Source organism: Diadema antillarum, unplaced genomic scaffold (genome assembly GCF_040938485.1).
Source record: "Diadema antillarum isolate AM-2024a unplaced genomic scaffold, OU_Dant_1.0 seq00000781_RagTag, whole genome shotgun sequence".
Taxonomy (NCBI): Eukaryota; Metazoa; Echinodermata; class Echinoidea; order Diadematoida; family Diadematidae; genus Diadema; species Diadema antillarum.
The window spans coordinates 244,813-265,385 of record NW_027271669.1 but is presented as its reverse complement, the minus strand read 5'-3'; the positions used below and the strand labels follow the sequence as shown (position 1 = coordinate 265,385).

The 20,573-nt window shown below is 37.9% G+C and overlaps 2 protein-coding genes across 2 annotated transcripts in view; one reads left to right on the top strand and one right to left on the bottom strand.

Annotated features, from left to right (window-relative positions):
* LOC139739062 (histamine H2 receptor-like) overlaps positions 1–20,573 on the bottom strand; it is a 132,362-nt gene that overhangs the window by 42,007 nt on the left and 69,782 nt on the right. The window lies entirely within an intron of this gene.
* LOC139739050 (uncharacterized) lies at positions 4,854–6,743 on the top strand. The gene has a single exon (XM_071649663.1). The coding sequence runs from the start codon at positions 4,854–4,856 to the stop codon at positions 6,741–6,743; it is 1,890 nt and encodes a 629-aa protein (XP_071505764.1).

Sequence of the window (20,573 nt, the reverse complement as noted above, 5' to 3'; positions counted from 1 at the left end):
TAAACAAAAATAGGCAGCTGTTTTCTCCTTTCTTGTGCTGTCAAATCATTTTTCCCAACATACAGTATAACATATTCTGGATTGTTTTTGTTTTTTTCAGATCATCCATGTATAAGAGAAATGACATGAAATTCTTCATGACTCTCAGAAAAATCCATCTTGATCAACTTAATCAAGCCAATCCATATCTGCCTCTTTACACAAAAACGTGTGCTGCTAAATCACCTTCTTTTTTAATATATATATAGTCCCTTTTTCTTTTTTTGCAGAGCATTCTCTATATCGAAAAATTATATCAAATTTGATCAACTTGATCAAATTAATGAATATCTGCTTCATTAAATAAACTCCCTGACACTCCCTTGAGAATATGTCAACATTTCACCAAACCTGCAGTAAACTGAAAAAAAAAGAAGAAGTCATGGTTGAATTAACTGAATGAAATTCATCGTGTGTGTTTTTTAACCTACCCCCTGTACAAAAGCAGAATAAGCATAATGTGCATATTATACATTCATGTTCAGTCAGGCAGGCATATTTGAAGTCTTCTGCATGTTTTTCATAGGCGTGGTCACACCGGCAAAAGATCGAGAATTTCAAGATCTCGAAGTTTGGGCCCTTGGTACGCGCGCAAGCAAGAGTGCAAGGTCCGATAGCTAGTGATTGTGACGTAACAATGGACATCTGTACATGACTATGGCCTCGCCCTTCGGAGGCACCGCCCGCAAACAGATCGAGAAGTTTCGCGGGAAGTTTGCGTTCACACTGGCAAAACTTTGAGATCTTAAAGATCGCGATCTTAAACTTCTCGATCTTTTGCCAGTCTGACCGCGAGAAACTAAAACTTCGCGATCTTTGTGACGTGACCAGTCCACCACCTGCTTGCGGGCAGTGTTTCCGATGCGCGAGCCATTGTCATGTACAGGCGTGCATTGTTACGTCACAATCACTAGCCATCTCAGAAGGCGCGCTCTTTCTTCTTTCTTGCTCGCGTGCACCATTAGCCGGGTTCACACGTACACCAATTAGTGGGATACAAATCTCGAGATTTGCATCGCGATCGTCATCCCGAGTTTTTTGCACGTGTGGACAGAAAAAACCCGAAAATTAGCGGGATAAGCATCGCGATGCTAATCCCAAGAAATCTTGCGCTGGTTCGTCAATTAGCGGGATAATTGGCCCCGCGCTGGTACGTGTGAACGGTCGGGATTAGAATCTCGAGTTTTTACATCCCATCATGCAATGCGCACATCACAACAGCGAGGCCTCTGCGAAGAGGTCTTTCACCTCTTTGGAGCACAATTCAACAACAGCGCGCGAAACACACCACTGACGCGTAAAAGACAATGGACAAGGTAAGTGCGCGCAGGCAGTGATAGAGAAGGGCGCTGTGTGACCCAGTTTGCAGGCTTTGCTGTTATCTCTATCGGCAATTAGCGGGATAATTCAGTGCGTGTGGACGCTCGCCAAATTAGCGGGATACCGATCGCGATCGCTATCCCGCTAATTTGGTACGTGTGAACGCTCGCAAAAAAACTCGGGATGTGCATCGCGATCGTCATCCCGCTATTTTGTACGTGTGAACCCGGCTAATGACTCAAACTTCTCGATCCAAAGATCGAGAAGTTTGGCTGACCGCACGACAAAATGCAATCTTAGGGTGGTATTCTGAAATCCTTCCTAGGAAGACATTTCTTCCTAAGTCAGGATTTTTTCCTAAGTGGTATTCTGAAAATCTTCCTAAGTTTCTTCCTAACTAGACTGAGGAAGAAACTTAGGAAGGGGGCGGGAATATGCAAATTTCTGACTTAGGAAGAAGTTGGTATTCTAGAATGCACTTAGGAAGGAATTTTAGGAAAATATTTAGGAAAGCTCCACCCCTGTCCTAAGTACGTTGTTAAGAAAAGCAAACTGCAAGCATCGTGATAGGCGCGCTTGTCAGTCATTGCGCGCACATGTACTTTGATGCGCAAAATGAGCGTGAGAAAGGGGACATGCCGCGCACTCGTGTATTTGACCCTACGTCATAGTAATGTACGATTGTTATTGGTTAGTTCCTTATGATACGGCATTTCGTATTGGCTTAGGAAAGGACGTGGGCGGGGATAAGGATGGCCTAATTTGCATTAAGAAGTGCCTAGGAAGAAATTTCAGAATACCAATTTTGTCTTTCCTAGGCACTTCCTAAGTTTCTGACTTAGGAAGAAACTTAGGAAGAAACTTAGGAAGATTTTCAGAATACCACCCTTAATCTTCTCGATCTTTTGCCAGTCTGACCGTGTCTAATGTGAATGTAGTTATTAAAGACAGAGAGAGAGAAGGACCATACCCAAGAACCGTCTTCTGTGTCGCATGATAACAAATTTGTGAAATCATTGGTTATAGTTCAATATAATTCTGGGGTTCGTCAAATCCGAAATAAAGATAAGTTTCAAAATTCCGAAAGTTCGTTTGTACGCACCTTGTTCTCGTTTTCGGATAAACGAACATTTTACGTATGAAAAAATGAAAACTATAAATAAATAAACATTATTATATACATTCCACAGAATGCTTTTTAGATGGAGAGTATACGTATTCCCTCGACAATACTATGGTAATGCATGGTTAGTCATTATGCCCTGTGATTTTCAGTGCGTGTTTGAGATGTGGGGAAAACCAACATCCTGGCAGCGATCAGGGTGAAAGTTCGCAAAAAATACAAACACCCCTCTGAAAGTTGCACGAATCGCCCGGCCATTTTGTGCGCATTACGCAATGTGTCTCTCTGTCCTCAAACAAACTCTCAGGATTTTGCTGGGGTCCAGTAAAAAGTAAGACCACATGCAATCTTACATGGGTTCACACATTCCTACAGGCTGAACAACAGATTTTAATGTGATCTCACGTCTAAATTTGATTCGGAACCAGACAGAAAGAGGCAATACTGAACCCGGAAGTGCAGCCTGTACTTGGTAAGCGTACGAAACGATTTCGACACACTTTACGAGCGCTACTGACTATTGTGCCTGTCACGTATTTTTACAAATAATCCATGATTATGACGAGAACTGATTACGCTTGTTTGTTTGGTTAACATATCTGCTATGATTTTGCTAGTTATGTCTAAAATGTTGAAGCCAACAAGTTATGTTTTAATTTGTAATATACAATAGTTAATAGTATACCAAGCAGAAAAACTGACATAGTCAGTCATAATAACAACTGTTTATGTATTTATCATTGTTTCTCCTGGAACTGAATCAACGTCTAATGATTTCATCACAAACTGGTGCAAAGAGATATAAGTTAAGGGAATCTGCAGACATGAGCAGAACTCTTGAGACATGAGCAGAACTTGGCACTGGTCAAAATCTAATACGACTTCCTGTTTTCACTGTATTAACAGTGACTTGCTCAATCACGTTCTTTTCATAATTTCTTTACCTAAACAACTGAGACACACGAGAGAGGATATGGGGAACACGGTCATAGTGTGGCAGATAAAGGAAAAATAATATTCAAAGAGTGTATGGTTGTTGTATGGTGCAGCTAATCAGTCCATCAAAAATAAAACTACTTGACACATCGCTTTCACCCACATGCACATTTGACGCAATAAAGCTGAGTTTGTTAAGATGACATTTAAAAAAACAAACAAACAAACATGATCGAGACTGGTAATACTTTGTGCGTTACAGAGTCATCCTTATATCAGTTCTATGCAGATAACGTGTAAATACGCCTGGATTAGGATCTTGATCGAGTTACAACACCTCATAATGTTTACATCCGTAAACTGAGCGAACCCAGAAAGATTATCAAGTCCATAGTGTATGTAAATTATACGACTGAATTCAGTCTTCAGTCACACATGATTTGAAGAGTCCTTCTTCAATACTTCCTTTACACCATTTCGATTTTTTACGCTTTAAACATCGGAGGCTATTACAGTTTCCTACAATATTTCTCCCGGTTATGTTTGTGTGTATGTGTGTGTGTTTGTGTTTTGTTTCATGTTTGTTTGTTCGTGTTTTTTTTACTTTATTTATTTAGTAAGTCTTCTTTAAAATCACGGTAGTCCCATTCAGTGCCACAAAGATCTGCTTTACAAGGGAGCCCTGCGCTAAAGTATTACATGTGCACACAATAAAAAATAAGAACAAAACGAACTTAGATATGGTACAACTAAAGAACAATCCGTTGGTAAGATCATTAGACACATAAGAAAGAATATAAAATGAGCGGAGAAAATGGATATCTGAATAATGCATAGCTAGTGAAAAGGGTTCATATCAAATGAGAGATTGATGTTGGCGAACACGATTCTTAAATGTTTGCAATGAGGAGGCTGTTGGAATAAAAATGGATAACTCATTAAATGATTTGCTTGCAGCATAGGAAAAGGAGCATTTCTAATATTCAGTCCTAGGTTTTGATTAGCATAGCACATTATGACTCCGGGACGAAACTTTTTTTTCGTGCCTAATTCAGCTCTTGATGTATGAAGTGAATGAACACAGTTCTCACATAAAAGACAAAGGAAGTCAGTATCTTCATGCAAATGAAAAGAATAAGACTATCTCTCACATTTCTAAAGGAAATAGATTATCATGTATATATTACCTTTAAGCCACCTTGTGACATGGCATGAGGACAAACACTGACACGTTTCTAGATGATAATTTTTCTCATTTCGATCACCTTTTTATTGATATTCTCTTTTTCACATTACAACTTTTGTGTATGATATATTGTCAAGGATATTCCACGTTTCTATGCCTTTGGTAAATGAGAATTCATATTTCTCCTAGTACACATGGGTGTGTTTACCGCTATGTGGTTCTTTTGCTATTATAGGACGGACAGACACCATGGCAACGTTTCATCAAATCAGCAGCCAGAATCTGGAGTGTCCAATCTGTCTGACACTATTCAACCAACCTAAATCACTGATATGTTCACACACCTTCTGCAAACACTGCTTGCAACAAATCTGTCAAACTCAGCCCAGCCGACAAACTATAGCATGCCCCATATGCAGGAAAGAGACGCCCGTTCCAAGTGCAGATGTGAGTAAGTTACAAACAAACGTACCAGTGAATTCTCTCGTGGACGAAGTAAAAACCAAAAATCCAATATGCACAGTTTGTGAGATGGACGAAAAGCAGCCAGCTGTGTCCTACTGTCAGGACTGTGGGAAATACATGTGTGAATCGTGTGAGAATATACACTCGCTCTGGAAGCCGGTCTCAAGCCACGAAGTGGTGCCCATGAGCGAGGTGCTCTCGGGAAAAGTTCCTCTTAAGAGGCGACGGAAGTGTAAGAAACATCCTAACGATGATGAGGAGTATTTCTGTACCAAATGTCGGGAGTACATTTGCAGCAAGTGCGGGATCGTAAGGCACTTACAAGCAGGGCATCAGATCGAAGAGGCAGCTATCCATGAGGAGAATTTGAAGGAAAATATCAAGAAGTTACAAGATAGAGCAAAATCAAAGAAAACAACCATTGAAAATCATATTGATTACATAGAGACACAGCGCAATGAAATAACAAACATGATGAGAAGACTCAATAATGACATCGACAAGACGTACGAGGAATACATACAACTATTGACAGACAGAAGAGAGGCCCTGAAATGTCAAGTGAAACAGTGGTCTGAAAAATTCGAGAAGAAATTACAAACTTTGGAGGAAGAGAGTCGCCAAACATTCAGTCACGTGAACGCTATGGAAGAGCTGGTAACTAACGGTATGAAGGTACCGCTCGAGAAAGACGCCTTGTTTGCACACGACACGCTATGCGAGAACTTGAAGAGCTTCCTGGAACGAGATGATCCTGACGACCAATCACCGAAAGGTGTGGCAGAACGAGCTCAAAGGATTTCATTCCGTAAAGAAGCGAAGGTCAATGAACTTCGTCTTGGAGAGCTGGAAGATAAAACGTGGGATGTCAAAGCAGATGTAGAGCTCCCTCGCATAGGCAGCATGGCCTGTGCCACTCGTGCACCAGACGGTAAGATGGCAGTGGGTTCGCGGCATTACGGAATCCATCTCTACTCCCCTGACGGTGAGTTACAGCAGACCGTACTGAAGTATATCAGTGTCTGGGGAATTGGATTCCTGTCTGATGGTTTGAGTGTTGTACGTGTTATAGGCAACAATGTATCATTATACACTCCACAGTGGGAGAAGCTTGACGTCACGTTTGAGACGACGGGTAAATTTGACGGAGGGATTGGTGGACTCACTGTGGATACAGATGATAATATCTACATGGGCTATATGTGGACCAAAAAGATCCAGATATTTACCCCACAGGGAGGTAAGGCAATCAGGGAAATAATGTGTACTGAACATACACCCTACCAATTATTCTCTTTTCACACCACAGTGAAACTGATACTGAAAGACTTATCATCTGTCGTCTGCCTCGATAGCCAGGGGAAGAAGGAGAATGTCTTGATGAAGGAGGGTATGTATGCCTACCCAGCTGTGCGTCGAGATGATTCGGTCATTGTAGCCTGGGTGAATCACAAGAAAGGTCTCGTCAGTATCGATCGATACACGAGAGGTTTGGAGCACCTGTGCAATCTCATCACTGATTTCAAAATAGTAAAGCCACAATTGGATTGGTACTATCTACAAGAGTTTGAGAGTGGAGAGATAGCTCTCTGCACTGCAGATAGACTGTACATCATTGATGCGAGTAATGTGAAATGCGATGGGTTCTGCAGTATAGCATGTTGGGGAAAATAAATTCTTTTGTTCGATATTCTAAGTGCACATAGACTTATACACCTGGTTAAATTGTTCCGTGTTATTTATTAGAAGAGTTTTGTCGCGAAACAGGCTAACTTCATTCTCGTTATAGTTGAGATATTTACTATTAAAGCTGCTACAAATCACAACGGTTAAAGGAATATACGTCATAATTTCACATCATTACTTCATTTCTTTTTAATTTACATGTATAGGGTATCACTGGAAAGTTTTGAGTCTGCTATATGATATGATTATGGACTAACTTTATTTATTATCATTACTTTTTAGAATTGCCACTTACCCCATTTTGCGACTAAACTCTGTATATGTTTGAATATGAGCGTCCCTCAGTGGGCTCTAAACAAACAGCATGATAATTGTAAGTGTCATTGCAGTTTACTCCACTTTGAATATCACAGGTCTGACCATCATAATTATATTCACAAGGAAATCACAATATTCATGATTTCGGTTTTCGAGCTCCATTTTATATATAACAATATTGACATTACCGAAATGAAATGCAGTGTGATTAAATAAACAAACAAATGTTCGTTTGATGAATTGTTACTAACCCTAAAATGCAACCCATAACACCTTGCTTTGCTTTTCAGCAAACTTTGTTATAACTAACAGACAAACATAGCTTGGTATCGGGTTCAAGGTGCGCTGTGACAAATATTGAAACAGAAAACCTGAAAAGCCACAGAAATGGGTCTGCCCAAGTGAACAGTATTATTCAATATTGTTAGTGTAAATTAGGCAATTTATTCTTGCAGTAAACGCTGCTCAACACCAGATATCACAATAATATTTCAAATAGTCTAGACGTTGCCAAGCAAACAAGTATCCTCAATTCCCTAGTTTGCCTTTGATATACATTGCCATGTTTGATCTAAAAGGAAGAGAACTTTATACGCAATTATTCGTGATATTGAATCATATTATTTTGCCCTGTGCTCTGTTTGTATTTATATGTTAGTGTGCTCAATGAGCTATTGAGGTTATATTTTAGGTATTATTTTATGTGACTGGTTTAAGGGTAGCTGCGTTTTTTTAACCCAGAAAGTCACATCGCATATTGGGACTAGAAAATAATATGAAAATGAACAGCGATTTTCTGCTTCATCGGCATTCAGCAAATAATTCATATAATGGATCCGAAACTTATCACATGCAAACACGCTGCCTTTATCAGCTTGGGAACAGTGACAACAGTCTCCATCTCCATTTTAAAACATAGTAGCTGTTGCAACTGACAAATTGCCCTACACTGACGTAACTAAGACGTAAATAATGAATAGTAAGAAAATTAGTTGCCTGGTTAATAGGGAGGGATGAGATTTATTTTACTTTCCAGCGAAGAACAAACAAACAAACCAAAACACTGCTTTGGTGGAAGAGAGTATTAACTTAGAGAATTTTACCAATATTTTGATGAAATGGTCACACAGGAGATCATCCAAACGAAATCAATGTATCTCTGATCATTCCTTGTCATTTTTCGGAACTCTTATGTCATGCATGTTGATCTTGGAAGATGTGTGGGTCAACTATTGTATACTAGTATGTAATGTTATACATGTATTATCACTTTTATCATATAACAGCACGTTGTTTAATGCTGGTAGTAGACTTGTTCGAACCCATCAATGTTAATTATCAGTGTGGTTCATTCCTATACTGCACGCTTAACATGATCATGATATTATCACGCTAGTCAAGACAAAGTAGGCGTTTTCACATCAGCCCGATGCTTCGAAATAGCGCGCTATTTTCTGACTTGGGAAATTAACCCAATCACGAAATAGCGCACTATTTGATAATGTGAACACAAATTAGCGCGCTAATTGCATCGCTCTGATCGAGAAAATTTCTCGAGTCCAACTCGGGAAATTTCTGAAATAGCGGGATAGTAGCGCGCTATTTGATAATGTGAAAACGCCTGGAGAAATTAGCGCGATGCATCCCATCATGCCTAGTGTGTGTGACCCAATCGATCGAGCCAAACTGCACACAAATCATGAGGAATTTTTGAGAGGACACACACATTACTGATGCTGTTTGCACATACTTAGCTGTCGAATTAGCTCGAAAAAATGCGGGCTAATTCTCTTCGGGCTGATGTGAATAAGAAATGAAATAGCGCTCTAATTCGCAATCCCGAAAAATATCTCGAGCTTGGACTTTTATCGGGCTGACGTGAAAACGCCTACTGCGAACTTCTATGGACTAATTGTACTGTGATTAGAAATTAATGATACATGATTTAGATGTTACATTAGTGCATGTACGTGTTTGTATTGATTTTATATAAATGAAGTTTAAGTGTTTCGTTGCAATTTGTCCATGTCTTCTTAATTGTCTTAAACAAAAGAAATCTGTACATCCATCTATAACGCCTTACATTCATTATGTGCCGTCTTTTTCTCTGCTCTCTATACTTCTCTCTCTGAAACACGGTTAGTAATTACCGTTTTTCACTCACTTGTCACATGCCGTTTGTTTGTTTTATCATCTGTCTGTACTTATACTACGTGACTCTTTTTGGTTTTGTTTTTACATTGTTTTTTTCTTGATATGTTGTCTTATTTTTGTATTTTTTAACTTGGATTATTTTCATTGTATGATATCTATGTTGTAATTTTGTTCCACGTGCTATAATTTCACGACCGTGCTGAAAAAAAAAAAGCATATGGCTGAGAGAAAGTTTTTTTTTTTTTTTTTTAGACTCAGCTCAACTCATATGTTGATCTTTGAAAGTGTTTGGGTCAACTATTGTATTAAATAAAATGTAGTGTCACTTTTACCATAGGTAACAGCAGGTTGTTTATTGCTGGTAGTAGACTTTGTTCGTAGCCATCAATGTTAATAATTACCATTGTAGTTCATTCCTGTACAGCTCGCTGAACATGATGTTGATATTATCACGCTAGTCAAAACAAAATGAGAACTTCTGTGGACTAATTGTGACCCTGCATCACAAAACGAACAAAAAGTCACCACATAATATTACATAGATCTTTGGTTAGATTCCTAAAGAACAGACTCTAAGCTTTAAAATGATGTATAAATCAATTTAAAAGGACTCCTCTAACCTATCTAAATACTAGAAAGAAAGCACACACTATGGAAAAGTGTGAACTGAGAAAAGAGGCTCTGAAGTACAGGTTCTATTTAAGCGCTTAATCTTTACAAAGCAGTGTGAGCGGTGCAATGAAAGGAATAAAAACAGGAAGTAAATCACCGGAACAACAACAATGAAGGTATTACCAGAGTAAGTTGAAATTAAAAATATTCTATTAACACATTCTGTTCATGATTAATGCTAACTTTCAAAGCTACAGAGTAATCCTTTCAAAAGTTGTTAGACTTGAAAGTAAAGAGTGTGTAAAGGATTTCAAGAAATGAAAATGGGACTCTACAGCCTACCTGATCATTTATTCTCCCTAAAAAATGGATTGCAGAAAAACTTCTGAAAACACCTTTTCCCATCATGTTATGATCCCAAACTTAAGAATAATGAAGAAGAAGGACAGCTTGTTCAGAAAATATGAAAAACTCAAGATTGACTTGGTTGACCCATTTCATCTCTTTTCAGTCCTCATATAAAATATATGGGTGCGACTTTTTTTTTTGATTCACGGTCACAGTTCCCCGGGTATACTGTGATTAGAAATTGAGGGGGCGGGCGGTGCAATATAGTGCTAACCCACACAATAGTCATTTTGAGATAATCGCTGTTGAATGTTTGGAAAGTCCATACATTGCACATTAATAGAACATGAATGCGTGTATTTTATAGCATCTTATTGGTTGAATTTGAATATGATATTTTCATCGAGGTTAGAGTGAAGGATAGGGATTATCAAAATGCAAGTAACTCTATTTTGACAAAAGTATAGGTTAGCACTTTATTGCACCGACCCCCTCATTGATACCTGATTTAGATGTTGCATCATCAAACCAACACAAAGTCGCACACACTGATTGTTCATAACTTTACGAACAGCCTTATGAAACAAGGCCCTGGTGTAATCTCCACTGATCACTGAACATTGTGATTCTGCCATAATCACGCCACCTATGTCTGTTTTTTCCTCTCAATTTTCATCAATCTCACGCCAGCACACATTCTACTTTCATGACTGTCCATCACTTCCTCATGACCAATGATCTCACATAATAATGATATCGTTGATCACTTTCCAAGTGAGGCTGACCACTACACCTCGTCCCTCATCCTAGCATTAACACAATCAAACCTCTATGCAACTGCTTGTACATTCGTGTATCATGTCAGAAAGATTCGCCAATAAAGATCACTTATCCTCCCAACTACGATCGAGTGAAGTTCATGTCTATTGCATCAGAGTACTAGTATGTAACTACTTACTCCGTATACTACATGTACACACAGCAATACACCAGTATCTATGGAAACATTACATCTCTGCAGACACATCCTGCGTGTTGCTTCTACGTTTGGAGTAAAATCTAATTTCGTCAATTTCCGTTTCTAGATGAAAATAGCTGGTACATTCATTGTGACATAATAACGATGACACAACTGTCTTGATTAGGACATAAAAGCAAATTGACGTATACTGTTTGTTGCCTTACTACCATCAGCGCCTTGATAATATTCGGTCAATTTGCTTTCACGATGACTTTTACAGTATACAATAAAACTGTAGTTAGATCATTTGGGAGTGCCTAGAAACGTTTACGAATGATGGTCTTTATTTTCACTGCTATTTCCAAATTGAGTTACAATGAAATGAAGAGTTTGATGAAAAAACAGATATAGGTCATTTCCAATGTACGGTTTATATACTAAGTCATCATCGAAATGAATAGAGATAAATTTAAATAATATACTTAATGAAACTGCGCCGGTAACATAACGATAAAACATACTGGAATATATTATCATAATTATAACTTACAATTCAATTAGTTATTTTGCTTTTCCGCAGCTTCTGTCTTAAATATTTTGAGTTGGTGAAAAAGAATACATCGGTTTTCGCGTTTAAACTCTTCAAATATTGTGTTCCTCGTTTTCCAATAATTGGAAGTCGCTTGCAATATTCCATGAACCAACAGAAAAATATGTGATGACTTTAACTTGCTTTTCTTGTCATTTTGTTGTTGTTGTGTTTTTTCCGTAGATTGAAATTGTCAAAAAGGGAAAAAGATCAGAAACAGAGATTGTAGAATCTGTTACTGTAATTTTTTGTCCCTTGTGTCCGCGAATTCCATACGAGCGCACTCTCGTTAACTCCCCCAGAACGCGGAATTACAACGAAAGGTGTGTATGAAGTCAAACCACTTCCGAGAGCCCTGGGAATATCACATTAGTTTTCAAGAGGAAAAAGAGTCACTAACAGGCTGTATGAGAGAAATATAGATAGATGTATAGATACGTACATTGACAGAAAGAGAGAGAGAGAAAGAGAAAAAGAGAGAGATAGCGAAACGATACAGAAGTCGTCATCTGTTGAGAATCGATTATAATAGTGTAAGTATTCAGCCAGGTGGTGGAAGTTTTTAAAGATAAACGAGTTTTTTGCATGTGCAAAACAACTATAAATATAATTGAGATCTTTCAGCAGTGAGAGAGGGGGGGGGGTAGACTAGAAAGAAAAGGAGATAAAAAGCGATATATTTAAAAGGAAAAAAAAGTCAAGTAGTGTCTTTTATCAGTATTGTCGCGTCGTTTCTATATGAGCCTGGGATTTGATGAAATCATCTTTTCTTCATGCGTCATTTTCTAAGCATCAAGACACCATGATTTTGACTGCTGTTCACAGGTAAGTATCACACCAAACGTCTTTCATGCATGAGATACACACACACACACACACACACACACACACACACACACACACACACACACGCACACGAACACACACACACACACACAACCACAGCTGTTTTTTTGTTTTATGATATTCTTTATTTGAATTTCATTCAAAATCAGGTCCATGTTAAATTCATATGAACAAAAATAAGCAGCTGTATTTTCCTCTCTTGTCCTTCTAAATCATTTTCCCCCAAAGTACACAGTACAATATATATTTTTTTTCCAAATCATACCATGTATAAGAGAAATGACATAAAATTCTTCATGACTCTCAGAGAAAGCTATCTTGATCAATTTAATCAAGCCAATCCATATCTGCCTCATTACACACACAAAAAAATTGTGCTACTGATCGAATCACCTTCTTTTTTTAACATACCTTCTTTTTTTTCTTTCTTTTTTTTTTGGAGAACACACTCTATATCGTATATATATATATATATATATATATATATATATATATCACATTTGATCAACTGGATCAAAATATTTTAATAAAGCAATATTTGCTTCATTTCATAAACTCCCTTACACTCCCTTGAGAATACAGCATTTCCCAAAAACTTGCAGTAAAGTGAAAAAAAAAATCATACTTGAATTAACTGAACGAAATTCATAATTTTTTTAACCTACCAACCTACCCCCGTGTACAAAACAGAATAACCATAATGTGCATATTAAACATACGCAGGCGTATGTGAAGTCTCCTGCATGTTTTTGCTTTCATCAAATTCTGCACAATGTGTTCAAACAACAAGGAAGTTCGCAATATTCAAAATGTTTAGAATGTGACTGTAGTCACAGAGAGAAAGAGAGATAGAAGGAACATGTCTTCTGTGTCACATGATATATATATCATTGGTTATAGTTCAATATCATTCTGAGGTTCGTCACTCTGTGATAAAAATTAGTTCGAAATTCCAAAAGTTCGTTTGTTTGCACCTTGTTCTTGTTTTCGGATAAACGAACATTCCTTACTTATAAAAAACGTTAAAATGTGCGAATAAATAAACGATAAATCTATATTAGTATTATACATACATTTCACATAATACTTTTTGATGGAAAGTATATTTCCTCGACGTGTTAATGATACTATGGTAATGGTTAATCATTATGCCTCGTGATTTTCAGTCAGACACAGTGTTTGAGATGTGGGGAAAACCAACTTCCCGGAAGCGATCAGGTGAAAGTCCGCAAAGTATACAAACACCCCTCTGAAAGTTACACGAACCGCCCGGCCATTTTGTGCGCACTACGCAATGTGTATCTCTCTGTCCTCAATCAAACTGTCTGGATTTTGCTGGGGTCCAGTAAAAAGTAAGACCACATGCAATCTTACATGTGTTCACACCTTCCTACAGCTAAACAACAGATATTGAAGTGATCTCATGCCTAAATTTGTTTCGGAGCCAGACAGAAATCAGCAATATTACACCCGGAAGTGCAGCTAGCTACTTGATACTTGGGTAAGCATACGAAACGATGTCGACACACTTTGCGAGCGCTACTGAATATTGTGCATGCCTGTCACGTATTTTTTTTTCTTTTTTACAAATAATCCATGATCATTGCGGGTGTGTGTGTGTTTTTTTTTTTCGTGTTTCTTTGTTTGTGTGTTTTATTTTACTTCATTTATTTATTTATCTATTTATTTATTTATTTATTTATTTGTTTATTTAGCAAGTATCCTTTAAAAGCATGCAGGGTAGTCTCATTCAGTGCCACAAAGGGGTCCAGGGCAATTACCCCCTGGGCAATTACCCCGGACCTTTCCCCTGGCCCTAATCCTAATCCTAATCTTGAACTTAATCCTAACCCTAAACCCTAAACATAACCCTTACCCTAATCTTAACTCCTAACCTTACCACTAACCAGTATTTAGCCGGTGGGGGGGGGGGGGGGTGGGGTTAGCTGCCCTCTGGGGGTAATTGCCCGGATACGTATTAATCAAGATATGATGAGTGTCTTTTTTTTTTCTTTGACTATCGTTCCTTCAGGATATGAACAAGTGTCCGACTCTATCATAAGTCTACCCATCCCATGATTTTCTCACCAGACAACTAGTTAGGGTGATCTCCTCCAATCAAGTGAACCATCATAAATCAATCTTTAAAACCCTGATATAAACTATACTTCAAATAGCAACATGATAACAATACTCACACACGTCTTTTAAATTGTGCTTCATTTGTTACTTAGTTGTATCTTAAGAGTGCATAAATTTTAACATCGTGCTTCGACTGAATATCCACTTTTCTATGCCTTTGATAAATGAGAATTCATATTTCTGTTTACCGCTGTGTGGTTCTTTTGCTATTATAGGACATAGAGGGACACCATGGCAACGTTTCATCAAATCAGCATCCAGAATCTGGAGTGTCCTATCTGCTTGACACTTTTTAACCAACCTAAATCACTGACGTGTTCTCACACCTTCTGCAAAGACTGCTTGCAACGAATCTTTCAAACTCAGCCCAGCCAACAAACTATAACATGCCCCATATGCAGGAAAGAAACGCCCGTTCAAAGTGGAGATGTGAGTAAGTTACAAACAAACGCACCAGTGGATTCTCTCGTGGACGAAGTGAAAACCAAGAATCCAATATGCACAGTTTGTGACACGGACGAAAAGCAGCCAGCTGTGTCCTACTGTCAGGACTGTGGGAAATACATGTGTAAATCGTGTGAGAATATACACTCGCTCTGGAAGCCGGTCTCAAGCCACGAAGTGGTGCCCATGAGCGAGGTGCTCTCGGGAAAAGTTCCTCTTGAGAGGCGACGGAAGTGTAAGAAACATCCTAGCGATGATGAGGAGTATTGGTGTACCAAATGTCGGGAGTACATTTGCAGCAAGTGCGGGATGGTAAGGCACTTACAATCAGGGCATCAGATCGAAGAGGCAGCGATCCATGAGGAGAATTTGAAGGAAAATATCAAGAAGTTACAAGATAGAGCAAAATCAAAGAAAACAACCATTGAAAATCATATCGATTTCATAAAGACACAGCGTGATGAAATAACAAACATGCTGAGAAAACACAGTGATGACATCGACAAGACATACGAGAAATACATGCAACTATTGACAGACAGAAGAAAGACCCTGAAATGTCAAGTGAAACGATGGTCTGAGGAATTCGAGAAGGAATTACAAGTCATGGAAGAAGAGAGTCGCCAAACAATCAGTCACATGAACGCTATGGAAGAGCTGGTAACTAACGGTATGAAGGTACCGCTAGAGAAAGACGCCTTGTTTGCACACGGCACGCTATGCGAGAACTTGAAGAGGTTTCTGGAACGAGACGATCCTGACGACCAATCACCGAAAGGTGTGGCAGAACGAGCTCAAAAGATTTCATTCCGTAAAGAAGCGAAGGTCAATGAACTTCGCCTTGGAGAGCTGGGTGGTTACACGTGGGATGTCAAAGCAGACGTAGAGCTCCCTAGCAAAGACAGCATGACCTGTGCCACTTGTGCTCCAGACGGTAAGATGGCAGTGGGTTCGTTGGAAGGCGGAATCCATCTCTACTCCCCTGATGGTGAGTTACAGCAGACCGTACTGAAGGATGTCGGTGTCTGGGGAATTGGATTCCTGTCTGATGGTTTGAGTGTTGTACGTGATGTTGGCGACGATATATCATTATACACTCCACAGTGGGAGAAGCTTGACGTCACGTTTGAGACGATGGATATATTTGAAGGATGGATTGGTGGATTCACTGTGGATACAGATAATGATATCTACGTGGGTTATTGGACACTCAAAAAGATCCAGGTATTTACCAAACAGGGTGGTAAGGCAGTCAGGGAAATAACATGTGATGGATATTGTCCCCGGCAATTATTTTCCTTTCACACCACGGGCAAACTGATACTGACAGACGAACCAGATGTTGTCTGTCTCGATGGTCTAGGGAAGAAGGAGAATGTCTTGATGAAGGAGGGTATGTTTGCCTTCCCAGCTGTGTGTCGAGATGACTCGGTCATTGTAGCCTGGGTGAAGCGAAAGGAGGGTTTCGTCAGTATCGATCGATACACGAGAGATTTTGAGCACGTGTGCAATCTCATCACTGAATTCAAAATGCCACAAGGAGTATATCCGTTCTATCTACAAGAGTTTGAGAGTGGAGAGATAGCTCTCTGCACTCAAAGCAGACTCTACATCATTGATGTGATGTAATGTGAAATGCGATTGGTTCTGCAGTAGCATGTTGAGGAAAATGAATTCTTTGGTGCGATATTCTAAGTGAACACAGACTTATAGGTCTAGTAAAATTGTTCCGTGTTATTTATTTGAAGAGTTTTATCGCAAAACGAACTAACTCCATTCTTGTTAAAGTTGAGATTTTTATTATTAAAGCTGCTAAAAATCAAAACTATTAAAGGAATATAAGTCATAATTTCATATCATTAATTTCAATTTTTTTATTTACATGTAAGGTATCACATGAAAGGTTTGATTTTGCTTTATGAGATGATTATGGACATACTTTATCTATTAAACTTACTTTTTAGAATTGCCACTTACCCCATTTTGAGATAAAACTCTGTATATGTTTGAATATGAGCTTCCCTCAGTGGGTTCTAAACAAACAGCATGATAGTATTCAAGTGCCATCACAGTTTTCTCCACTTTGAATATCACAAGTCTGACCATCATTAATTTACTAGCAAGTCACAATATTCATGATTTCGGTTTTGTAACTCCACTTTATATATAATAATATATACTTTGCATTACTAAAATGAAATGCAGTGAGATTACAAATAAACAAACAAACGTCTGTTCGATGAATTGTTACATAAAGCTCAGCTTCATGAAAACCTAACATGCAACCCATAACTCTTTGCTTTGATTTTCAGCTAAAAATGTGATAACGAACAGAAAACCTTGTTATCAGGTTCATGGTGCGCTGTGCCAAAACTGAAACCGAAAACCTGACAAGCCACAGAAAAGGGTCTGGCCGAATGCACAGTAGTGTTAGTGTAAATTAGGCAGTTTATTCCTGCAGTTAACTCTGCTCAACACCAGATATCACAATATTTCAAATATTCTAGACGTTGCCAAGCAAACAAATATCCTCCATTTCCCTGGTTTGCATTTGGTATACATTGCCCTCTTTGATCTAATAGGAGAAAAACTTTATACGCAATTATCCGTGATATTAAATCATATTATTTTGCTCTGTCTTCTGTTTGTATTTAGAATGTTAATGTGCTCAATAATGTATTAAGTGAGTTTATGACTGAGGTATTATTTTACATGAATGTTATTGTACGTGCGTTCTTGAACCCAGAGAGTCACATGGCATATAGACTAAAATATGAGAGTGAACCGCGATTTTCTGCTTCATCGACATTCAGAGAATAATTCATATGATGGATCCGAAAACTTATCGCATGCAAACACGCTGCATTTATCAGCTAGGGAACAGTGACAATAATCTCCATATCCATGTTAAAACAAAGTAGAGCTGTTGCAACTGAGTGACAAATTATCCTACACTGAAGTAACTAAGACGTAGATAAGAAAAAGTAAGAAAAGTAGCTGTTGTAGTTATTTTAAAAAACTGCTTTGGTGGAAGAGATTATTTTGAAAAATACTTTCAGAATTTTGATGAAATGGTCACATAGGATATCACCCAATCGAAATCAATGTATGTCTGATCATTCCTAGTTACTTTTCGCTTGCCCAAACAACCATGCCAAACCTCTTTCATCTTCTCCCTATCTCTCTCTCTCTCTCTCCTCATTTTCTTTATCATGCGTATTTCAAGTTGCTGATGTTCCATACTTTCTTATGTCTGCAATAGCTCATTTTTCTATTTGTAAATAAACTGACGTCACTTGTAACGGAGGAGTTTGAGGTGATGAATCGCTGATATTGTGATGCACCAAATATGAGCGAGATGCTGCAAATGAACAACACTAAGAGGACAGAGATTAACTGAAGTGTCTTGATATATTCCTTCGTACATTAAGATAAGAAAAAATATGTTTCATTAATTTGCATAACCAATCGACAAGGTATAGGACTGATACCAATTTCACCCATTCAATGAGTAGTCATAGCTTTAGAAAATGTAACTGACTTCATATGAAACTTCATATGACCAACAGAAACAAGATCCATAGCGTCAATTACCGCATTCTTAAAAGGATTTTCTTACATTTCCTTTGTAAATTTATCGACCTTATTTATGTTATATATATATATATATATACATATATGTATATATATAATTTTTTTAAATGGTCAGTAATTACCGTTTCTCACTACCTTGTCATATGTTGTTTGTTTGTTTTATCATCTGTCTGAACTTATACTGCGTGGCTCTTTGTTTTTATTTTTTGTTTTGTGCAGTTTTTTTCTTGGATTTTTGTCTTAATTTTGTGTCTTTTAGCTTGGGTTCACTTCATTGTATGATTTCTATGTTTTGTTATCATTTCACGGCCTTGCTGAAAAACAGCTTTTACCTCATGGCAAGCTTTATACCATGGTTAAATAAGTAAACTCGGCTCCACGAGGAGAAGTGTCTCTATGTCTCCTCCACTTCCTGAAACTTTAATTTTAATTTAATTCATCTGCTTTTATGATGCTTATTGTATTGCCGATTTCACGTATTTTTCTTTGTAACTACAATGTATTGATACTGTGTTATTTTGTGTATAAAATATTTTGCGTTGTTGAAAATGAAATGAATTGAAAATTAAAAAGATGGAAATCGTATGTCATGCATGTTGATCTTGGAAAATGTGTGGGTCAACTTTTATACAATGTATGTAGTATCACTTTTATTATAGATAACAGCACGTTGTTGATTGCTGGTAGTAGACTTCGTTCGTAGCCATCAATGTTCATAATTCGCATCGTATACAGTAGTTCATTCCTGTACAGCTCGCTTAACATGATGATGATATTATCACGCTAGTTAAGACAAAATGCAAACTTCTGTGGACTAATTATATTGGGATTAGAAATTAATGATACATGATTTAGATGTTACATTAGTGCATTTACGTGCTTGTATAGATTTCTGTCTAAACGAAGTTAAAGTGTTTCGTTGCAATTTTCCATGTCTTCCGAATTGTCTTAAACAGAAGAAATCTGTTCATCCATGTTTACCTCGTTACATTCATTATGTGCCGTCTTTTTCTCTGCCCTTTTTACTCCCTCTCTGAAACACGGTTAGTAATTACCGTTTCTCACTCCCTTGTCATATGTTGTTTGTTTGTTTGTTTTATAATCTGTCTGTACTTATACTACGTGACTCTTTTTTTTTACAGTGTTTTTTTTTCTTGGTTTGTTGTCTTATTTTTGTATCTTTTAATATGGATTATCTTCATTGTATGATTATTCTGTTGTATTTTTGTTCTGTACAGCTCGCTTAACATAATGATGATATTATCACGCTAGTCAAGACAAAATGAGAAATTGGGTGGACTAATTATATTGTGATTAGAAATTAATGTAACATGATTTATATGTTATACTGCATTTGTGACCGTGCATCATCAAACCAACCTAAAATCGTACACGCTGATCGTGCATAACTTTACGAACAGCCTTATGAAACAGGGCCCTGGTGTAATCTCCACTGACTACTGAACGGTATGATTCTACTATAATCACGCCACTATGTCCAGTCTTTCCTCTCACTCTAAACCAGCACACATTCCATTGCCATCACTTCCTCTTGATCAATGATCTCACATAAATATCGTTGACCACTTTCCAAGTAAGACTGACCACTACACCTCGTCCCTCATCCTAGCATTAACACGATCAAACCTCTATGCAACTGCTTGTATATTCATGTTTTATATCAGAAAGATTCTCCAATAAATATCACTTATCCTCCCAACTACCATCGAGTGAAGTTCATGTCTACATTGCATCGAGTATCCAACTACTCCGTACATTAATGTAAACACAGCAATACACCAGTGACTGT

Bases quoted from the DNA above. Each gene is read 5' to 3' on its own strand.
- LOC139739050 (XM_071649663.1), top strand. From the start codon at position 4,854: ATGGCAACGTTTCATCAAATCAGCAGCCAGAATCTGGAGTGTCCAATC.